This window comes from Cornus florida, unplaced genomic scaffold (assembly GCF_030987335.1).
Source record: "Cornus florida cultivar Cherokee Brave unplaced genomic scaffold, ASM3098733v1 CherokeeBrave_3.0.0_Hap2_Chr03, whole genome shotgun sequence".
Lineage (NCBI taxonomy): Eukaryota > Viridiplantae > Streptophyta > Magnoliopsida > Cornales > Cornaceae > Cornus > Cornus florida.
This window is the reverse complement of record NW_026775573.1, coordinates 2,748,922-2,769,016: the sequence shown is the minus strand read 5'-3', so window position 1 is coordinate 2,769,016 and position 20,095 is coordinate 2,748,922. Positions and strand designations below refer to the sequence as shown.

At 35.2% G+C, this 20,095-nt stretch overlaps 2 protein-coding genes across 4 annotated transcripts; one reads left to right on the top strand and one right to left on the bottom strand.

Annotated features, from left to right (window-relative positions):
* Nucleotides 1-581: 581 nt before the first annotated feature.
* On the bottom strand, nucleotides 582-4,293 carry LOC132300944 (uncharacterized). Its single transcript, XM_059798248.1, has 4 exons — nucleotides 4,235-4,293; nucleotides 4,073-4,142; nucleotides 883-2,012; nucleotides 582-648 (listed from the first exon to the last, which is right to left on the bottom strand). The coding sequence occupies exons 1-4, from the start codon at nucleotides 4,291-4,293 to the stop codon at nucleotides 582-584; spliced, it is 1,326 nt and encodes a 441-aa protein (XP_059654231.1).
* A 7,655-nt stretch (nucleotides 4,294-11,948) lies between these two features.
* On the top strand, nucleotides 11,949-20,095 carry LOC132299048 (cell division protein FtsY homolog, chloroplastic). Of its 3 annotated transcripts, XR_009480010.1 has the most exons (13): nucleotides 11,949-12,305; nucleotides 12,773-12,877; nucleotides 13,081-13,154; nucleotides 13,256-13,314; nucleotides 14,048-14,085; nucleotides 15,198-15,318; nucleotides 15,444-15,512; nucleotides 15,601-15,683; nucleotides 17,751-17,819; nucleotides 18,366-18,428; nucleotides 18,582-18,708; nucleotides 19,310-19,629; nucleotides 19,774-20,095. XR_009480010.1 is itself a non-coding variant. In XM_059795483.1 (12 exons), exons 1-11 carry the CDS (start codon nucleotides 11,991-11,993, stop codon nucleotides 18,693-18,695), a joined length of 1,110 nt encoding a protein of 369 aa, XP_059651466.1. In that variant the 5' UTR covers nucleotides 11,949-11,990; the 3' UTR covers nucleotides 18,696-18,705; nucleotides 19,310-19,740. The 3 variants fall into 3 exon arrangements, 2 of the variants coding, with proteins under 2 accessions (XP_059651466.1, XP_059651465.1); XM_059795483.1 differs by lacking the exon at nucleotides 19,774-20,095 and having other exon boundaries at nucleotides 18,582-18,705; nucleotides 19,310-19,740; XM_059795482.1 differs by lacking the exon at nucleotides 19,774-20,095 and having other exon boundaries at nucleotides 19,310-19,740.

Here is a 20,095-nt window from a genome sequence, read left to right as displayed (position 1 = left end):
GCTCGGGCTCTCTTCGCCCTGTCTTGTAGTTTCCTTTTGATTTGAAAAAAAAATAAAAAAATAATGGAAGAAGTCGATTGGTCGGTGTATTGGGGGATGACTAGTTTCGTAATCTTTCATCTTTCAGCTCTTCAACGATATTTAATTGTTTTGGCAGGCAAATAAAAAACAATAACAATTACACATGCATTACCAAAACACTGAAAATCAATTGTTAAATGAGGATTAATTAAAAATATAATAATGTGTTATTTTAATTATTTTGTAATTAGACATGCATGAAGGTAAGATATTATATAAAATTATCTATTAAGTTTTTTTATAGAATAAATAATTAAATGAATAAATCAAGTGGCTCTTAAAAAATTTATTAATATATTAAAAGGAAAATAACTGTTGGTCATCCTAGACCATTTAAAATGGGCTACTTCAATGTGAAGCCATGCCAGCGGGTGAGGGTCAAAGCAAAGTAAAATGACAACCCTGAGGAATAATTTTAATCCTCACTATTGCGCCAATTGCTTCAAAGCTAATCCTTTTCCACGCTAAAAGCCAATATTTTACATTTTTTTTCATATCTATCAAACATAAACTTCAGTTAATAACAACTCCGGTGACAAAAATCCCAGGTCCAAACAAAATTTCCGCCTACTTAAAGAAAGAAACACAGACAGTCAATAATTAATCATTTGAAAAATAAAATTAACCTCTTAACATTAATATCAGAACCAAACATAATAATCAAACCAATATATATTCTTGTTGTTATAGATGATTACACATAATACTTATTAATTAAACAAGCCAAAATTTAAATTGAAAATAAGAAAAATCATCAATTTACCCTATGGGACTGGTTGAAACCATCCATTATATGAATACCTCATCTGTCTCTTAGATAGATTTAATGATTCAATCTTCCCGTTTTTCAAATTATACACCCCAAAATCTTCATACCAGGGGTCAATAAGTCCTTTAACATCATCAATGAAATAGATTGAGTTGTGTTTGTATTCAGAGTTTTGTCCAACACGAACAAACATTGAATTGTTCTTAGCCAAGAATAGGGTGTGATCACCGAAATTACTCACTTTTTCCCATTCACAATTGCTCCAATTTACCTTAAAAATCTCAAAAGACTTGGTTCTCATTCTCGGTTGATTGCTATCCAAATCTCGATAATGGTCTAAAGTCTTCACCACCATTAACAATTCACCTGACCATGACTCCACCAAGTACTTGAAATCACAATTAGAATTACATCTGACTTTAATTCTATCGAATATTACTACTTCTTCCGTGTAGTTGGAATAACTATCCAATACTACTTCTTCCGTGTAGTTGAAATAATTATCATCGAACAAACAACGTCGAAGGACACCATTCCCATCAACTGAGTAGAAATTACCCTTGTAAAATATCATAGAAGCAATTAAGAAGTTTGTTTTGAAAGCCTGCGTCCATTTCCCGTCACTGAGTCTATAAACAGCAATCTCACATGAGGTATACAAGAAGACCTTGCAAGTGGGATCGGTAAGGATGGATGATGTGATCAAGTTAATATCCCATGGACAGGGGGACATGTTCCATAGAAATAGCGGTGGTTTCCAAAATGGCGGTGGTGGAAGCTCGACAACCATTCTTGAAAGGGGATTGAAGAAATAGAGTGACTCTTTGAAAAAGAGATAAAACAGTAGCCATCCATGACAGGTCCCAATAAACCTGGGAGCACCAACCTTGGTGTGGCGGTGGTTAGACGCGTTGTAAACCGGAGGGTCGGGCAACATATTCATATTTTGCTTCTTCATGGAGTCGTACAAACAACGGCCGTGCAACAGATTCATCTCTTGCTTCTTTATGAAGTCGGCGGGAGTACACTCGTAAAAGGAACTGTCCAGATGGCAGGACTTAATGATGTTTGGTGGAGGGTACCTATACTCCTTGGTGGTGGTGGTGTTTTCACCTAGACACAAGAGTCTGCTATCATGGCTATCATCTGTGTATGTGTCACCCTTATGGTAAAGGAGTAGTAATGGAATAATATTTTTACCATGGGATTGGGATAGTACCTAGCTTCACTGCAGCAGAACGCCATGAATGACATACACCACGACATCGCAGAAGATCCAAGCTTGGGTTCACACGTGCCATGATCAACTCCACCAGTTCTTCTGGTAGGTCGGACCAACAATAATCTTGTTTAATATTTTTCTTAGCCATATGTGTCCTCATCGATCCTACCTCAAGATTTCAGAGAAACGAATTAACCCTGGCCCTAACAGAAGATTTGACAGAAACGAAGTAACCCTAACCCTAACCCTAACCCTAACAGAAGATTTGAGATGAAGGAAGTAACCCTCCCTAGTTATTTATATAGACAGAGCAATACGAGGAAATCCTACTTTTATTTGTTTCCTAATCCCGAATGAATTCCACTTTCTAGGTATTCTATTTTAGTCCAACTTCTTCTTCTCTTATTTATTTATTTATTTATTTATTTCCTATATATTTATTATCAAAAGTATTATATATAATTTGTTTTCTAAAATAGGAAACAAATTATATCTCTTTCTCTTTAGTTCTTTTTCTTGCTTAAAAGAAAAAAAAATTAATATGGAAAGCTATCCCATTTGGTTTGTTTCAACAATATTATGAGCATAAAGAAAAATAAATTAATACCTTTTCTTTTTTAGAAAAACTATTCATTAGTTTGGCAACTGAAGAATAGATTAGAAAAATCATCAATTGACACGTAAATGAACGTGTAAAATTTATTCAGCCTTATTTCACTTTTTATTTACATGTCAATCAATGGTTGCCTGAAATCAATAGTCTCAAATTCATATACATGACAATCCCGATCATTAACACATAACTTTGTTAATTAATAACTTTTTAATTTGTTCTTGTAAGTATGATTATGTTTCAGTATTTGTTGTCTTCTTAGTTTAATTAATATCTTTTTAATTTTTCCTTGTTATACCTTGTTATACTAAAACGTGAGAGTTGAACTATTAATCTTCACAATTTATAGGTAAAATCTCTTCCAAAAACTAAAGCACTATATAATAAATATTGTGTAAGGAAAAAAAAAATGTAACAAACATTAGTGCGGAACAACATTTGAATAGAAAAAAAAGGAATTTACAAACTGGTCTAGAAAAAGGGCCAGCCAAACAGGCTTTAAGAAGGACCAATGGCCCAATCTAAAAAAAACCAATCAACTCTTCCATGTAGCCGCTCAAAATATCAGCATGGAGCATTCTTAAGGGGCACAAAAAATTGGTTGCACTGATAAATAAAATCGAACTAAATCGAATTGGTAGATTTGGTTTGATTTTATTTTTGTATGGTTTGATTCGGTTACAGTTTTGAAAACGTGGAATCGTTTATAAACGGTTGGTTACAATTTGAAATTTTACGAGACTAATCCAAATCGAATCGAACCGTTTTATAAATTAATAAGATTTGTCTTTTACTTTTAAGCACTCAAATATATTACATATTATATAATAAACAATTATATTATAACATAAAATTAGAATATATATTTGAAATTTTATATTAGGGTAAAGTGTAGAAAATCCCTTTCTATTATCAGTCCCTGTATGGTAAAAAAACCCTTATACTATCAATTTAGTGCGAATAGGTCCCTGGTGGTATAAAATGACTATAAAACCCTCACTTCAGTTGAATAAATTAATAAATATAAATATAGGTCATGTAAAATGATATTTTTATCCTAAACATCACCTAAACCTAATTTCCCTCAACCCAAACACAGCCTTATGCCCATATGTCACTGTTCATCTTCTTCCCTCAGTCTCCACTTCTATCACTCGCCACCACCCATCACCGCCACACCGTTGGAAGAAGTGGAAACTGCAGCTAGGAGTGCAAATCACTCCTAAGAAGATAATATGCACATGCACATACTAGTCTCAACAATCCACATTTGTGAACATGTCCAGTTGAGTATTTGATTTCCAACAAGATGGTCTTTTATTTCATAAAATGGTTTAATCCATCCATCTTCAGAATGTTTATAGTATTATTTCCCACCAAATCATACCTTGTGGAGAAGATAATTAATGTTGTTAATTCGTATGGTGAGATCGCTAGGAATTTCTGAAATCACCGTCCTGCATTGTTAAAAATAAAAAATACCATTACACGAACACACTTTTTTGGCAGTTGTGTATATATATATATTTCCCATAAAAATTCATAGTACCTGGTAGCCTCTTCTGTATAGAAGGTGTCTGGCCTCGTCCCGAGTTTCATAAACTTCATCTTTGTGATTATTGATATCCTTTAACAAAAATGTCAATCCCACTTCATACGACTCAGACATGCCCTTCCCAAATACTTTCAAAAGTACTCCAGTATCTACGTTGGCATCATTTCACCATTACGATAAAAAAAAAAATTAAAAAAATAAATAAAAAGAAGATGAATGTCTAAAGTAAATTGCATTCACAATAAAACAGAGCCCTACAGATGCCATCTAACCATATCATTGGAAAAATGTAAGTTTTTAACCCAGCAATTGTGAGAAATTGTTGCAGAACCACCATGAGAGAGGGTGATTGGTTAGAGAGAGAAAACGTGCGCTTAAGAGATAACGGCAGTGAAGACAAAAAGGACGGCAAGGAGTTGCTTGACGAAGATGAAGGATTTACCGACGACGAAGGATAGCGGGTAAGCTCGGTTTGAATGGACTGAACAAAACGGCGGCCGTGGAGGATCGCGATTCGGGCGAGCACGGATGATTGCACCGGCAGGCTTAAGGCAATGAGGAATCGGCGATGCAAGGATCGGCGGTGATAGTGCAGCGAAGAGTTTGTATGTATCTTTTCGGCAGAGAGGTTGACTGGGGCAACTAGAATTTATGGCGACGGCTAAATACGCTCTCGGAATCGATTAAAAATAGACCTGATCAATTAGTCACAGATTGGCAACCAAGAAGCAATTCCAGATTGTGATTTTGAAATGTCATGACTGCTTTTGATGATGGATTCTGTGCAACCCGGATCTGATCTGAATTCCTGAACAGAGAGAAGAAAATGTGATCTTATAAGCACCGGTGTGTTTCCGGTGGAGTAGGCTCCGACGAACGAGTTTTCTTAAGAGAAATCAAGAACTTGAGTTAGGGTTTTTTTGCGTACCTCAAAACGTTGATTAGCCCACCTTCTTTATAGGGCTTAGGTCAAGATATCACGTAGAGTTACCTTATCATAATTTGTAAACTTAATCCTTATCGTAATCTTTAATCCTTATCGTAATCTGTAGAGTCTATCTCAATCTTATGAGATAGTGCGTTAATTTATCAATCTTCCCTTAATCATGGATATTTAAATTATACATCCATTAGTTGCCCCCCGTTTCGAAGGATTGCTTGTCAAACCACAGGAACGTTAATTCCAAAATATTACATAATAATATATAGTATTGTAGAGCCTTGTTCATTAGCTTGACTTATATTGCCACTTTGCGAATACAGTCGGGGGTCATAGTGCATCATTGACAGCTCATATATGTGGCAAGCTCATATATTTGTCGTATATTGGCAAGCTCGTATATTTGTCGTACTGCCACATTAGCAGTTCGTATATGTGGCAAGCTGCCATGCTAGCAGCCTACCGTTATTTGGCAAGCTACCATGCTAGCAGCCTAACATCATTTGGCAAGTTGCCATGCTAGCAGCCTACAGTCATTTGGCAAGCTGCCATGCTGGTAGCCTACCGTTATTTGGCGGCAGCCTTGTCGTCCACCTCTTCTACTGATAACATTTAACATTTCAGTGTTAAAACGACTTATGTAATCACGAAGAGGCTTTCCATTCTACTGCTCCACATTCAATAAGTGTGTTGCTGGTCTCTTATACCTCTGCCCAGCGATGAAGTGTCCTATGAATTATTTGCTCAACTCATTAAAGTTTTCAATGGAGCCTGGCTTTAATTTATTGAACCAGAGACGAGCCCAACCCTTTAGTGTGGTATGGAAAGCCCTGCACATAATCTCGTCCGGTACGGCTTGCAAATACATAAGAGCTTTGTAGGTCTCCAAATGATCGAGAGTGTCTCGTGTCCCATCGAAGCTCTCAAGAGTTGGCATCTTGAATTTTCTAGGTAGAAGACAACTCATAATAACTAGGCTAAATGCTATGTTGGTCTTCTGTACCAGATCGTTCATTGCGGTCTGGCCCTTTCCTTTCATCACTTGCATAACGTCTTTGACCCTAACTCTCAGATCTTGCATCTGTAGATCGAAATGAGTGACGTTCTTATCGCCAACATAACCAGAGGTATCCCCACTGAGCCTGGCGGTATTCCGTTCAGGAGACCGATGGTGATGGCTTCTCTATTGACCCCTTATTTGACTAGGCTCAACGTCGTTGTCAGTCCTACGGGAGTCATTGTTGGGTACTTCACTGTTCTCCACCTCGTTGGGGGCGGCTAAGCGTTGCAAAATCATCACATTTTGCTGGACTAATTGGTTCATTCCCTTATTTAAGGTTTAAACTTATTGTTCCAACGCTACGACGCGTTCCTGATCATTTAGGATGACAGGTGGTTGCCTCGTCGAGTCCCCTTGATTAGAAGTCTGTAATGTTTCGTCCTCGCCAGCAGCCAGACCAGATCGCAATCGAACCATGCTTTGTTTAGAGAACTAAAATTGTTCCCACAGACGGCGCCAATTGTTGATGATGGATTCTGCGCAACTCGGATCTGATCTGACTTCCTGAATAGAGAGAAGAAAAGGTGATCCTACAAGCACCGGTGTCTTACCGGTGGAGTAGGCTCCGATGAACAAGTCAGTGTGCGAACTAATCTCTTAAGAGAAATCAAGAACTTGAGTTAGGGTTTTTTGCGTACCTCAAAACTTTGACCCGCCTTCTTTATAAGGTTTAGGTCAAGATGTCACGTAGAGTTACCTTATCATAATCTGTAGACTTAATCTTTATCATAATCTTTAATCCTTATCATAATCTTTAATCCTTATTGTAATCTGTAGAGCCTATTTTAATCTTATGAGATAGTGCATTAATTTGGCAATCTTCCCTTAATTATGGATATTTAAATTATACATCCATCAACTACATTGGGTTAAAAGTATGACACTTGTATAAACAAATTAGGAAAAACAGTTGCCCAAGATAAAGGAAGAAGCAAAAAAAAAAAAAAAATCAAATGAGATGATCTCTCTCTCTCCTCTGGCCAAACCACCATCTTCTCTGGCGAGCCACCACCACCATCATTGCAGGCATAATGGTCCATAAATATCTCTTACCCAAATAGACTAATTGTTATAGTGAATTTTCATAATAAAACCTCATCAAACCATACAAGAAGATGAAAAATTATGTATCATGAATTGGAACAAAATTGAGAATTTGGGCCGGAGCCTTCCTAGCGTTCAAAACAATTATTTTACTCTCTCTCTCTCTCTCTCTCTTTTCATATTCTCTCCCCTTTTCTGCAGCCGCAATGAATATAGTTTTTCATGGCCGATTGTGGCATCGCTGGTGTAGGTGTGGGGATACTGTGGGATGGTGGTGATGGTGCCGCCGTTGTGGAACTTGTTAGGTAATTGAGTCTACTCAACAAATTTGGGTTTGTGATGTGGTTTTGATGACACACTGAGTCAACTCAACAAAAGGGTAGAATAGGAAGATAAAAGGGTAAATTAGGGTTTTAAATTTATTTTATGTCAATTTTGACCAAAAAGTGGTCAGAGGGAATAGTTTTGCACCTTTTTTGAATTTTGTGGACTTGTATGCACATTTTCAAAAAGTAAAGACTAGTTTTGCACAAAGTCTATATATCAAAGGGGGTTTTCTACACTTTACCCAAAACATAATTGTGAGTAGTGACAAATAGTAGAATTATTAGAAATAATATATATATATATATATATACTAGTGGTGGATTTGACTGTTTATCCATTCCATTGTCAAACATAAAAACTCTGTGCTTTGGCGGCCTGTACCTAACTAGAGTAGGTGCATGTGGTCTAATAGAGTTTGGTTCAAATGTTACGGTCATTTGCTACGACTGGTCCAAATTTCAAGATAATTATTTTAGAAAGCGAATCCAACATTGCCTTAAGGGACCAATTCATATAATTGGTAAGGATAACAATTCGTGTTCGTTGGTCATAATTATATTGATGTAAGAGTATTATACTACATAGGTAAATCTAAAACTAATTATTTAATAATTATGTCAAGAACCCTTAACACTAACTTAACCCATTTATTAAACGGTATAACACGAGACATTTAATATTTAATCAAATAATAAATATTTTTTTTTCACAATTAACTTAAATATTCAAAATAAGAAGAAAAATCATAAAACATAGACAAGTTTATATTGATATGACTTAACTATCCATAACATATTACATATGTCATATTTACGATTATAATATGTTGAATTAAACGGGCCATAAATGAGTTACAAGTGTTAGACCATCAACCCTAACTCGATACGATTAAATAAACGAGTTAATCGTATCATTCCGTTTATGACCCGAACTCAAACCCGTTTATCTCGTGTACCACTCGTAATACCAACACATTAAAGGCAAATGATTGTGTTTTAATGGTAAATTGGTGATGGAAATATGATTAGATGTGTAAAGAAACACATGGGCCTAATTGTACACATGACAACATGTTAGCTAAACCCGGAAAAAAGAGCCGTTACGAAGACAAATTATGACCCTGTCAACGGTAAAAGCGCACACAGTTTCTAGATATATTTCCTCTTAGCTTCTAAATCGAACAAGACATGTTCAAGTGTGTTTACCATTTCTCTTCCGGGTTCATTCCCAAAAACAAGTTATGGATTTCCACTCATTTTCTACCCATTATTGGTTGTTCATCTACTCTCTCTTTCTCTTTCTCACACACACATAATCTCCCTCTCTCTATATATATTTATACAAATTATATATGATGTAATTTAGTTGCTCGATCATCTATTGGGTAGGTCCCGTTTCGATCACCCAACACCCACATTTTTCATGTCCTCCACACAATTTTTAGATGTTGAATCGATCTTAACTTAATATGGGTGCCTAAAACCTTCTCATGCAAAATCGAACTCCAGAATTTGATTTGGTGGTGCACATTTCCACCTCTTATGTGTCAAAAAATAAAAAATAAATAAATAAAAACTATTTAGGAACGTAATATAGTTTCAGCATTTTTTTTATCTATTTAAAAAAAAAAAAAATTAAATAAAAGATTGTATTTTACTTATATTTTATAATATAAAAAGTGGAGTTCAAGTGTAATTTATGGGACAATTTTTAGTGTTTTTAACTGAAAATCGTGTCAAACCACTTTTAATAAAAGCAAGTGGAATGCGAGTACATGTATATATGGATTATGAATACTTCATTATTAAGTATTACTTCTTTTTTTTTTTTTTTTTTGACAATACAAACAAAAATTCTTTGAACTCACTTCACAAAAAATACACTGCATATAAGTTAAAAATGTGTTCTCCACTTTTATAAAAAATAAAAAAATAATAATAATAAAGAATTCTTATGTCTATTCTAGGACATGTATATATGAGACTAGGCCAAAGAAATAAAACACCCCCCATATTTAAATTGATTTGTTATTAATTTAGTTTTATTTATTTATTTATATATCCATTTTGTTTCTTTTGAGACTCAAATCTTTCACATCTACTTTAAATAAAAAATTTATCTTATTTATGTGATGATAAATGATTCTGAAACTCAAAAGTAATACCGAAAAAGAATACGCTCCAACAATATATGTGTTCCCTTTAACTTTCCAAAAAAAAAAAAAAAAAAAGGTACAACATTAATTGTGTGTATGAGCACTTTTGGGAAAATGATCCGAAAGTTATTGGAATGATAGTCAATTCAGAAAATTAATATTTCCATTCGAAATTGTTTTGTGCCAGATTAATTGAACACAGACACTTACCTAAACTATTAATTGTATATTACCTACCCTATGGTTTCATCAGCTGCCTTAATTTAATCAGGTAACTTTCGAAAATAGTAGGGATGTTGTTAATCAATTAATTGTCGGAGAGCAAGAATCATTCTTTTTCACTTTATTTTTATCTTGTTGAACAACGCATAACGATCGTGCCAGTGCGACTGAGTGCTCACCATTATATCCACCAAATCCACTAATAGACCGATGGTACGAGGAGAGTGCCTTCCATGAGTTCTAACCTACTTTATATATATATTTATATATTTTTTCTATGGCTGGGCTTCGATTCTCTAAATTATCCAATGAAAATTTTCAAGAGATTTAAGTGTGCAATCCCTTCACTATTGGCTATTTTTGCTCAACAAAATATTGTAAATTGGAGCACTAATAATGGGAATGAATGAATCATTTGAAGTAAAAAATTTGGGGAAAAAAATTTGCCACTTGACTTGACATGACATTATGCATATATTTTTATTTTTTCGAAAAGTCAAGCTAATTGTATAGGCATAGAACCATAGAAAGGGATGGGCCAGGCCCAAAAAAGAAAAAGAACAAAAGCCCAAACTGCTCAAGAAGAACAACACAGCACTACAACAAAGCCCAAAAGCGAGAGATGCCCAAGAGCCCAATACAAGATGAATAATAAAGGTCACATCTAACTGTTACTTCTTGAAATGGACTACGTCTGGCCATCTTTGGATTGGTTTTGAGCACAATCAGCTTTAGGCATGGGCGGAGGCAGCATGTGCCCAGGGGGCTGCCCCCCTGCCCATGCTGCCCCATTATAATTTTTTATTTTTTTATACATAAATTTATAAAAATTGACATAATGCTCCCCTTAAAATTATCAAAATAATCCTTCTATCCCTGAATCCACTAAAATTTATTTTATTTTATGCGTATAATTTGTAAATATTTATAAAAATACCCTCATAATATTTATAAATTATCTCCATAAAATTATCTATTTTTAAAAATGTCTTTAATTTTCTATTCCTTTTCCTTCTTATACTTCAAATTTCTTTTTGCCATCTTAAAAAAACTTTTGCATTCTCTTTCTACAATTAAAACTTATTTTTTCCTTCAAAATTCTCTCATATATTTTTTTTTTAATTTCATTTTCTTCTTAAAAATTTCTTTTTTCTTGTACTCAAGCATAATTTATGTGCAATAACATTCTTTTTCTTTTTTCTATTCTTATTCATTTTTTATTCATGATTCTAATGCACTGTTGTTACACTTATATTTTCGACCTACTTGAAAAAAAATTATTTTATCAATGTTAACATGTCCCCCTGAACCAAATTTCTGGCTCCGCTCCCCTGAACCAAATTCTTGGCTCCGCCCCTGACTTTAGGCTTTATCAAATTCATTCAAAATTTTCTGAATTTTCTTATGTTACAATATTTTTCTTGAAATTTCATCAATTCCCATTCTCTTTTAAAATTCCATTCGAGTTAGGAGAATCTTTAATAAGGCAAACTCAAAATTAGGCATATTTTGAGTAGAACTTTGATTTAAAAGCTCTTCAACTAGACCAATTAAACACAGAGTTTAAAACCTTAGTCAAATGACTTTACCTCACAGCTAGTATTGTAAGTCACGGTTCAGATATCATTTTTTTAATTATTATGTAGGTTTATGGTTTATTTAATTCCCAATTTAATTAATACAATAAGAAAATCAGTTCGTAGAAGATGAAAGTTTGAGAAATGTTCTCCAAATTTTTAGATCACGAGTATGATATTAACATTTTTTGTACAAAATATTATCAAATATTGATTTGTACAAGTAGTGATACAAATTGATTGATAATTTCAATTGAATTTGGAGTTTGGTGCGGGCACTGCACTGTTGGGGGACTTATTAGAAAAATAAGATAACAATCTCATAAAAATCAATGGAGAAAAGTAACGACGTCGTATAGGAGCGTTTTATCTATTGTTCTGACAAACCGCTTCATACACAGTTCACACACAGAAGCTCAAGAAAAATGGCTTCTTGTGTTCCTTCTTCTCATCATCTCCTCTCCTCTAATCCTACAATCAGTACAGTGCTTTTCAACAATCATCGTTTCTCTCAGATTTCCACCGCCAAGGCCTGTTCCTCCCGGTTCAGGTGCTCGGCGTCCGGTCAGACCGGGTTCTTCACTCGTCTCGGCCGGTTAATCAAGGAAAAGGCTAAGAGCGACGTCGAGAAGGTCTTCTCCGGTTTCTCAAAAACCCGGGACAACCTCGCCGTCATCGACGAGCTCCTCCTCTACTGGAACCTCAACGATACCGACCGCGTCCTCGACGAATTAGAAGAGGTAGGTCTGTTTGTTTCCCGAGAAAAAAAATAACACTACTGGCGTAAATTTCCGTCTCCACTTGGAAATTATGCCTCCATGTGTTGCTGAAAATATTAAAAATAAATAAATTTTAAGCTTCTTTTTCTCAGTAAAATGTTATTTGGCTTGTGGTTGATGAGATATACACACACACACATGCACACACACATATATAAATGTGTGTATGTGATTCTAACCAACAAAAGCGTCAAAAATTGAAGCTCAGACCGTAGAAACAAGTGGAATGTGAAATTTAAGTTTTTGTGAATTTGTGTGTATATATAATAATGTATATTCTCAGAAACATGAGTGTCAAATTGAAGGAGATACTGTAGAAACTAGTGGAGTATGAAATTTAAGTTTTTGTGAATTGGTAATGTTTTGTTCGATATTGAAGGCGAGAGTGATGATTAGTATCTGAGAATTTGGGGGTTTCTTTGTTTCAGGCTTTGCTGGTGTCTGATTTCGGGCCAAAGATCACTTTTAAGATTGTGGATAGGTTGCGGGAAGATATATATGCTGGGAAGCTCAAATCAGGGAGCGAGATAAAGGTAATTTATATCAACATTTTTTTTTAATGCATTTTGTACTTGCACTACATTTTCTTGCCCAACTCTTTGACTTAAGTTTAAGACATAGAAGTTGTATTAGATTCATATGAATGATTGACTTTATTGGTGTATTTGATATTCAAAACCAGTGTTCAATAGTGTTATGCTAATGTATGGTGTAACTCGGATTTTGATGGTTGCAGGATGCTTTGAAGAGCAGTGTGTTGGATTTGTTAGTTAAGATAGATAATAAAACAGAGCTTAAACTTGGATTCAGGTTTGAAATATTAAAATTCAGGTTTTGACATTGTTTCTTGTGCTAATTGTTGGATTGGCTTATAATTGGAATCTGTTGGTTCATTTTTGATATACTATTAGGAAACCAGCTGTGATATTGATTGTTGGTGTCAATGGAGGTGGGAAGACGACATCTCTTGGTAAGAAAATGAATTGGTAACAGATCCTATACAACCTAGCATTCATTTGGAAACCAAATGGTTTTCTTCTCATATAACATGTATAACTAGAAAGATATTTTATTTGCGGAGAGAGTTAGGATTGAATGAAAAAACATTATAGAGCCGAAGAGGTTGAGGAGGGTTGTCGTCTGCTAGCTGGCAGCCCTCGTTTTTATAAACAAATCCTTGTCTCCAACTTAAAACTGAAGCAAGTAGAGGTTTCTTTTTTACAAAAGTAAACTTAAACTAAATTGCACCTTAAGAATCAGAAGATAATGATGTCAATTTAATAACAATGAGCAAGAAGGTCACTGTAGGGAAAAATATTAAGGGCCTATTTATCATGATGGACATGATGAACTAATGCATTTTAATGAACTTGTAGGGAAAACCAATTTTTACACCAAATACTTTTTATTGCAGAATACTTTTTATTGTTCTTTAAAAAGTTATATTCTAGAAACATTATTTATCAAAAAAAAAAAAAAAAAGAGGGATAAATGAAGCTTTTGTTTATCTCAAATGCTTGTTTTGGTTAGGTAAATACTCTCTCTTTTACACACACAAATGCCCACTATGATGATCGAACCCCTCACCTCCTCTTTGAGGGAGGAGAGCTTTTACTCGCTGGGCTAATGGCCAAGTGCTATGTTTTATCTCAAATGTTGAAGAGTGTAGAAATGACAATACCTGGTGAACTTTTCAATTGCAGGAAAGCTGGCCCATAAGTTGAAGAAGGAAGGAGCTAAGGTGAGACGTATTATTCTGGCATTGCTTGTTTTTTTATTCTGGCATTGCTTTTGTTGCACTGCCATGAAGTTGAGCTTAATGATTTCCTAGAAATGGCAACTGAAAATTTGACTATTTTGTCCTGAGCACCTAATTGAATTTAATATATTGTTGAGTTCAAAAAACATGAATATGATATAGTTATAACTTAGTTTGACATTAGGATTGCAATATTTTGAGATTGATTATTGATTGTTTCATGTTATTGTTGGCATTAAATCATTTCATGGATAAAACTAATCAGTTACGAAGGTTTTAGGTGGTTGAAATCCATTTAGAGAATAAAATGTAAATGGTCTAAAACATTTAGTGCTTCTTATTTGCTCTTCAGATCCTTTTGTCTGAGGATTAATTATCCTGTGCAGACTCGAGGGCAAAAAATATCATTTCCGTATAAGAATGGGCTGCAAATTAGATGCTGTCTCTTCTAGGCTTCCTCTGGGTTGCAACATGAAATTCAAACTGAAACTTGACTGATCCAGCTGAACCATATGCCATTTAGTTTTTGTGTTCTTAAGATATATGTAATTATATATGTTCTAAACAAGAGGTCAAGAGCTACCTAGTAAAGTCAGTTCATTTCTAGGTTAATATTGTGGTCAATCACTCACTGAAAAACAAAAAGAAAATACTATGGTGAATAGACCCTGCCTAAGAACTGAGAACTAATAGATCAATTTGTGCTGTCACAATTTAGCAGTACAGATTTAAATCCGCGAAAATCAATAAAGGAAGTCCTTTTCTCCACTGGTCCTGGGAAATGAACTTATCATTTGACCATTTGATTTGGGACCGATACCAGTGACGAGCTATAGTTAGGTTAGGTTGGGTTGGTTTTGTCGGTTCTAAGATCATGAATATTTGTTTTTGTCTGAGTCGAGTTTAGGTATCTTCCAGGGAGGGGAAGTGAATCTTTGAAGTATCATGGTGGATGCTAACAATTGTTTCAAAAGCACAAGTGGTTCTGATATACAAACGCATTGATGTTAAGTCTTTTAAACTTATAGGTAATGTCATGTTTAAGTCTTTATGACAGTTCTCTAATCTTTGTTCATTTTTTGAAATTATGCCAGATTTTAATGGCAGCTGGCGATACATTTAGAGCAGCCGCCAGTGATCAGCTGGAGATTTGGGCTGAAAGAACAGGGTGTGAGATTGTTGTGGCTGAAAAAGAGAAGGCCAAAGCATCATCAGGTAGACATTTAAACTAGAAAGTCTGATGGATTTGCTCCAGCATCTTTTTTCTATAATCAGATTGTCCCTAGTCATAAAATGACACGGTACTACTAACACATAATCTTGAAGTTCTTTCTGAATAGTTATTTCACAGGCTGTGAAAAAAGGGAAACAACAAGGTTTTGACATCGTTTTGTGTGACACATCTGGACGTAAGCATGTAGAAATTTTATGTGTAGCTGCTTTGGCTTATGGTTCTTTAGGTGGTCATTCAGCAAGACCATGCATTTCTTTCTTCAGGTCTCCATACTAACTACAGCCTGATGGAAGAATTGATTGCATGCAAAAAAGCCGTCAGTAAAGTTGTTCCTGGAGCACCTAATGTAAGCTTAACTGTTTGGGACCTTTCTCTTTTATCTGATTATTGGCAACATGTGATATATATTTCATTATCTGTTAGTACAATGCATTTAGAGTTGAAAATGTGGTTTCCATTTCCAAGGCCATTTCACTTGGCCACCTTTCTTTTTAGAAATAGGCACCTGACCTCCTTAATTGTCACAGTAGGCTAACAGTTTTTATTTCCACCGTCTCCTTCCTCTTGATCCCCTTTTTTTAATTCCTTCCTCTACTTTCTCTCTCTAAACCCTACACCATTTACTTTCCATCATTACATAATGACTACCCACTTTCATCCACCACCACCCTCACTCTTGTTTTACCTTCTCATGAGAAATGCTTGTCTTACCACATTAGTGTATATATATAATCGTCTCAATGAATAAATTAATATTAAAAAGTTCAATAAAAGCGGAATTTCCTTTTTTTTTTTTTTTTTTTCTCCTTCCTATCATAACTCCATTTCCTACCATTGTCTCCACCTACCGCAACCATAAATACCATGGCTGCCACATCTTGTTTGCTAATTTAGCAACACATTCCACCATTTTAACCCACCAATTTTCTCTCTTTCTGGTCTCCTCTCTCAAAACTCTCCGGATTTCAATCCAATTTGTCTTTGTGGTTATTGATATTAAATTTAACTTGGATTGTAGGCAATTTAGCTAGTCTAATGAGTAATGATTGCCAGTATAGCCATTAGCCGCCCTAACCATGGTGGAATCAAGTGCATGAATCAATTCCTCTTGAAACATTCACATATAACTCGGAGTTAACCTGGTGATTCACAAAAAAACAGTTCAACCACAATCTCACCATAAGGGAAGGTTTGGGTGCACTATCAAACTCATTGTTGAAGGGAAGGCTTGTTGCTGATGGTGGGTTGCAAATTCGTTAATCTTTTCAAATTAGAAATACATCGCTCTAATAAAGAAGTCTTAAAGGGTGAAGATAATGAGGTATTTGCATTCATCTGTAACTCCGTTAGGTCAATAGGTAATCACAGGAGTAGTCAATGCCCTTTTAGAACCTATGATGGCAAGTGGAATGAGTGTCCAGACCTCAGCGGAGGTCAGTGGAGTTTACCATATTGTAATTTATGTTGAAAACTCAGTCATACTATTGATGACTGAAGTAGTATTTTCCTTTTGGGAGATAAAGTGTGAACAAGTGGCTGATAAATCTTATGCCATTGTTTGTCTCAGTGGGTTAGCAGCTGTAAGCTGCATGGAAGATATAATCCACAAGATATTGATGCAAATTAGATATCAACTTTTAACTATGTGTATATTTAAGAGTTTCAACACTAAGTGAATGAGTTTTGTATAATGTTAAATGATAAAAAGCTGGAGTTTCATATATTTTTACATGATACTTATCAAAAAAAAAATATATTGTTACATGATAAAAGGTGAATTTTAAAAACTATGGTTTCTGATAATTGATCATGGACAGTCTTCTGAAAAGCCGAATATGGAGATCTCACATCTTGGGTAGAATCACATTATTCATTCTCATTGGTGAATATTATTGATGTCACTCAATGAGGAAATAATCAATCTTTGAACATTTGTAACTCAAATAATTTTCAATTATTTACTTATTACTGAGAATACCTGACGACATCTTTCCTAGAGTTTGCACCTTGGTGTAAATAACTTTCTCCTACAGTAAATTGTGAATGTATTTCAGGTTCTGAAGTTGTACTTGATAATTAGTTTTTATCTCCCCCAACCTTCTTTCAAATCCCTGGACCCACATTTTGGTTGCCTTACAAGTGACAATTAGCTTTTTGTATTGACAGGCCATTGTAATTATAATTTTTGTTTCAAGTTTCAACCTTTCACTTCAGTGAGTGTTATTCCATTCCTTTGTATATCTTCTATGGTCTGCTGTTCATGTTACAAGATGGATTACATAGGTTTTGGCTGTCATATTTGTATTATGTGATAAGAAATTTCTGACATTGCCGAATTTGTTACTGAATTTCTAAATGTTCCTTTGTGATAAGACATCCAGATTTATCTGCAATTATCTTACAATGCTTACAGGAGATCTTGCTAGTTCTGGATGGAACAACTGGTTTGAATATGCTTCCACAAGCACGGGAGTTCAATGAAGTAATATTCCATCTTTATTGCCTATTAGATTAAGGTGGTTCTAAGGTTTTTTTTTTTCGATTGAAGAATTCTTGCTTCTTTTTTTTCGCCCCTTTTTTATATGGTGTCTTGTGTCTGCTATCATAGACCAAATCATATGGCTACACAATTATTATTCAATCTCCACTGGCCAAGGCCATGCCACCCCACAAAGATGGCCAAATGATGAAGGAAAATAGGAGTAAAGTAGTTTGATCTGGTCTCTTTCAAATTCTTAGTGAAATTTAGGATAGTGGCATCTCCATCATTGCCACTGCTTTTGCTACTTCTTTTAACCATTCTACCAGCACCAGCATGACAACTCCCTTCAGCTCATGCACTAACACCACCCAGCACCATCACCTTTTATATTCTCGAGTGCAATAACATCATGAGATTTCATTCTGCGGAGTTTCTTATTATTTTATGACAGGCAACATGAGTTCTTCTGCTATAATGTTAACTTTTCCATTTCCATTACACAATGAAGGAAGTTGTGTATCTTGTTGATGGAAACTTCAATTGCAGGTCGTTGGAATAACTGGTTTGATTTTGACAAAACTTGACGGTTCTGCTAGAGGTGGTTGCGTGGTATAGTCGCAATCTTTCCAAGCATTCTTTTAGGTTCATTCATTTTGTAGCAATGCTCAACTCCTTAATGGCCCTCAAATGTTGGGGCATGTTTTTTTCTTTTTCCTGTTTCTTGACATCGGAAGTACATGTTACTGTAATTTCTGCTTGCAGGTTAGCGTGGTTGATGAGCTTGGGATCCCTGTAAAGTTTGTGGGTGTTGGTGAAGGAGTAGAAGATCTCCAACCCTTCAGTGCAGAGGAATTTGTTAATGCCATATTTTCATGAGGCTTAAAAAGTGGTCAGTATCTACACCTCTGTTTGTCCCGTTATTCCCATGTATACACCCATATACCAGTGACCGACAAATTCTTGGTACTTGCAGATCTGCTAATCCTTTCCTGTAAAATCTCATTTTAGCCTCTTTTTTGTTTGTTTGTTTGTTTAAGATCTAAAGTTTGCTCAATCGCATGAGAGAATCTCATGATTGTTACACTGAAATTTAGTAGACCAAATTAAGCTAGAAATATGTATTCAAGGTGATCTTGCATACTATTATTCAATTTTCTTATGTCAGTAGTATTTTGAGAAGGTGCAGAGCTCGTGTTTGAAGCAACTTCAATTTTGAACTACTACTGATCCCTACTAGAATGATTTATGGCGATTTTGTTAAGTAGCTTCATTTTAACTATATACTATGCTTTGTGGGCATAAATAATGGGTATTCTATTGAAAAGGAGGCCTACTGCTCTGATAAGTAGATTCTTTTGACAGTGATGTTTACCAAGAATGTGATTTTGGAAGTTACTGAACTAATGTAACAGTAATTCTAGTACACGACTATTCCAGGGGTGTCTTCCATCATGCTGAAAATTCTTTTTTAACTGGCTTTTGTTCAACAGGTTCGTCTATACAATGCAGCAGAAGTTCATAGCAGAACAAACGCAACAAAGCAAGCCCACGCTAGTGTGTACACTCTTCTGATGTCCGAGTGAAGCAATGGGTTATACCAGAGATTAGAAACTCTGATGCTGTACGGTGAACAAATCCTGTTACAAACTGGTTGCATGACTACAGTGTGCAGGTTACCTGCTCTAGTTGAGTCTGTACCCAATTTTTTTTTATTTTCTTCCCCTTCGGATTAGCTGGTGGTAGCGATAACACTAGAGATAAACCAAAAGATGACCTCATTCCCTGTTGATCAGCTTGTTACTGCCTTCGTGTAAGAAACTTACAAGCTCATCCATTTTGAAATGAAATATATCAAGTGAAACAATAACTGATGTATTACTCGATAAATACTTATTTTAAGCATATAGTTTTTCTTTCCTTATGGTTCTCATGTTTCTCTGTGTTCTATCTCCAGTCAGTCGCTGTAATCAGTTGCTTCTACAACGAATATACAGACCTATAAGTCAATGGGCCATTAGTTCAATGGTATACCCTTCCTTATCCTTAAAGAGGAGGGGATGGTTCGAGTCCTGGTGTGTGCAAGGTGTGTAACACTTACCCGATCCATATATATATACCCTCGTCAAGGAAATCAAAATCCTTATTAGCCTTGTTTTTCCAAAGAGGTTAATATAGCTCATGATGCAATTGGTAATTCACCCCACCGGTTGAATAATAGCTTCTTTTCGCAAGGGTGGGAACATACAGAAGTTACATTTGACTGGAATTTAGTGTGA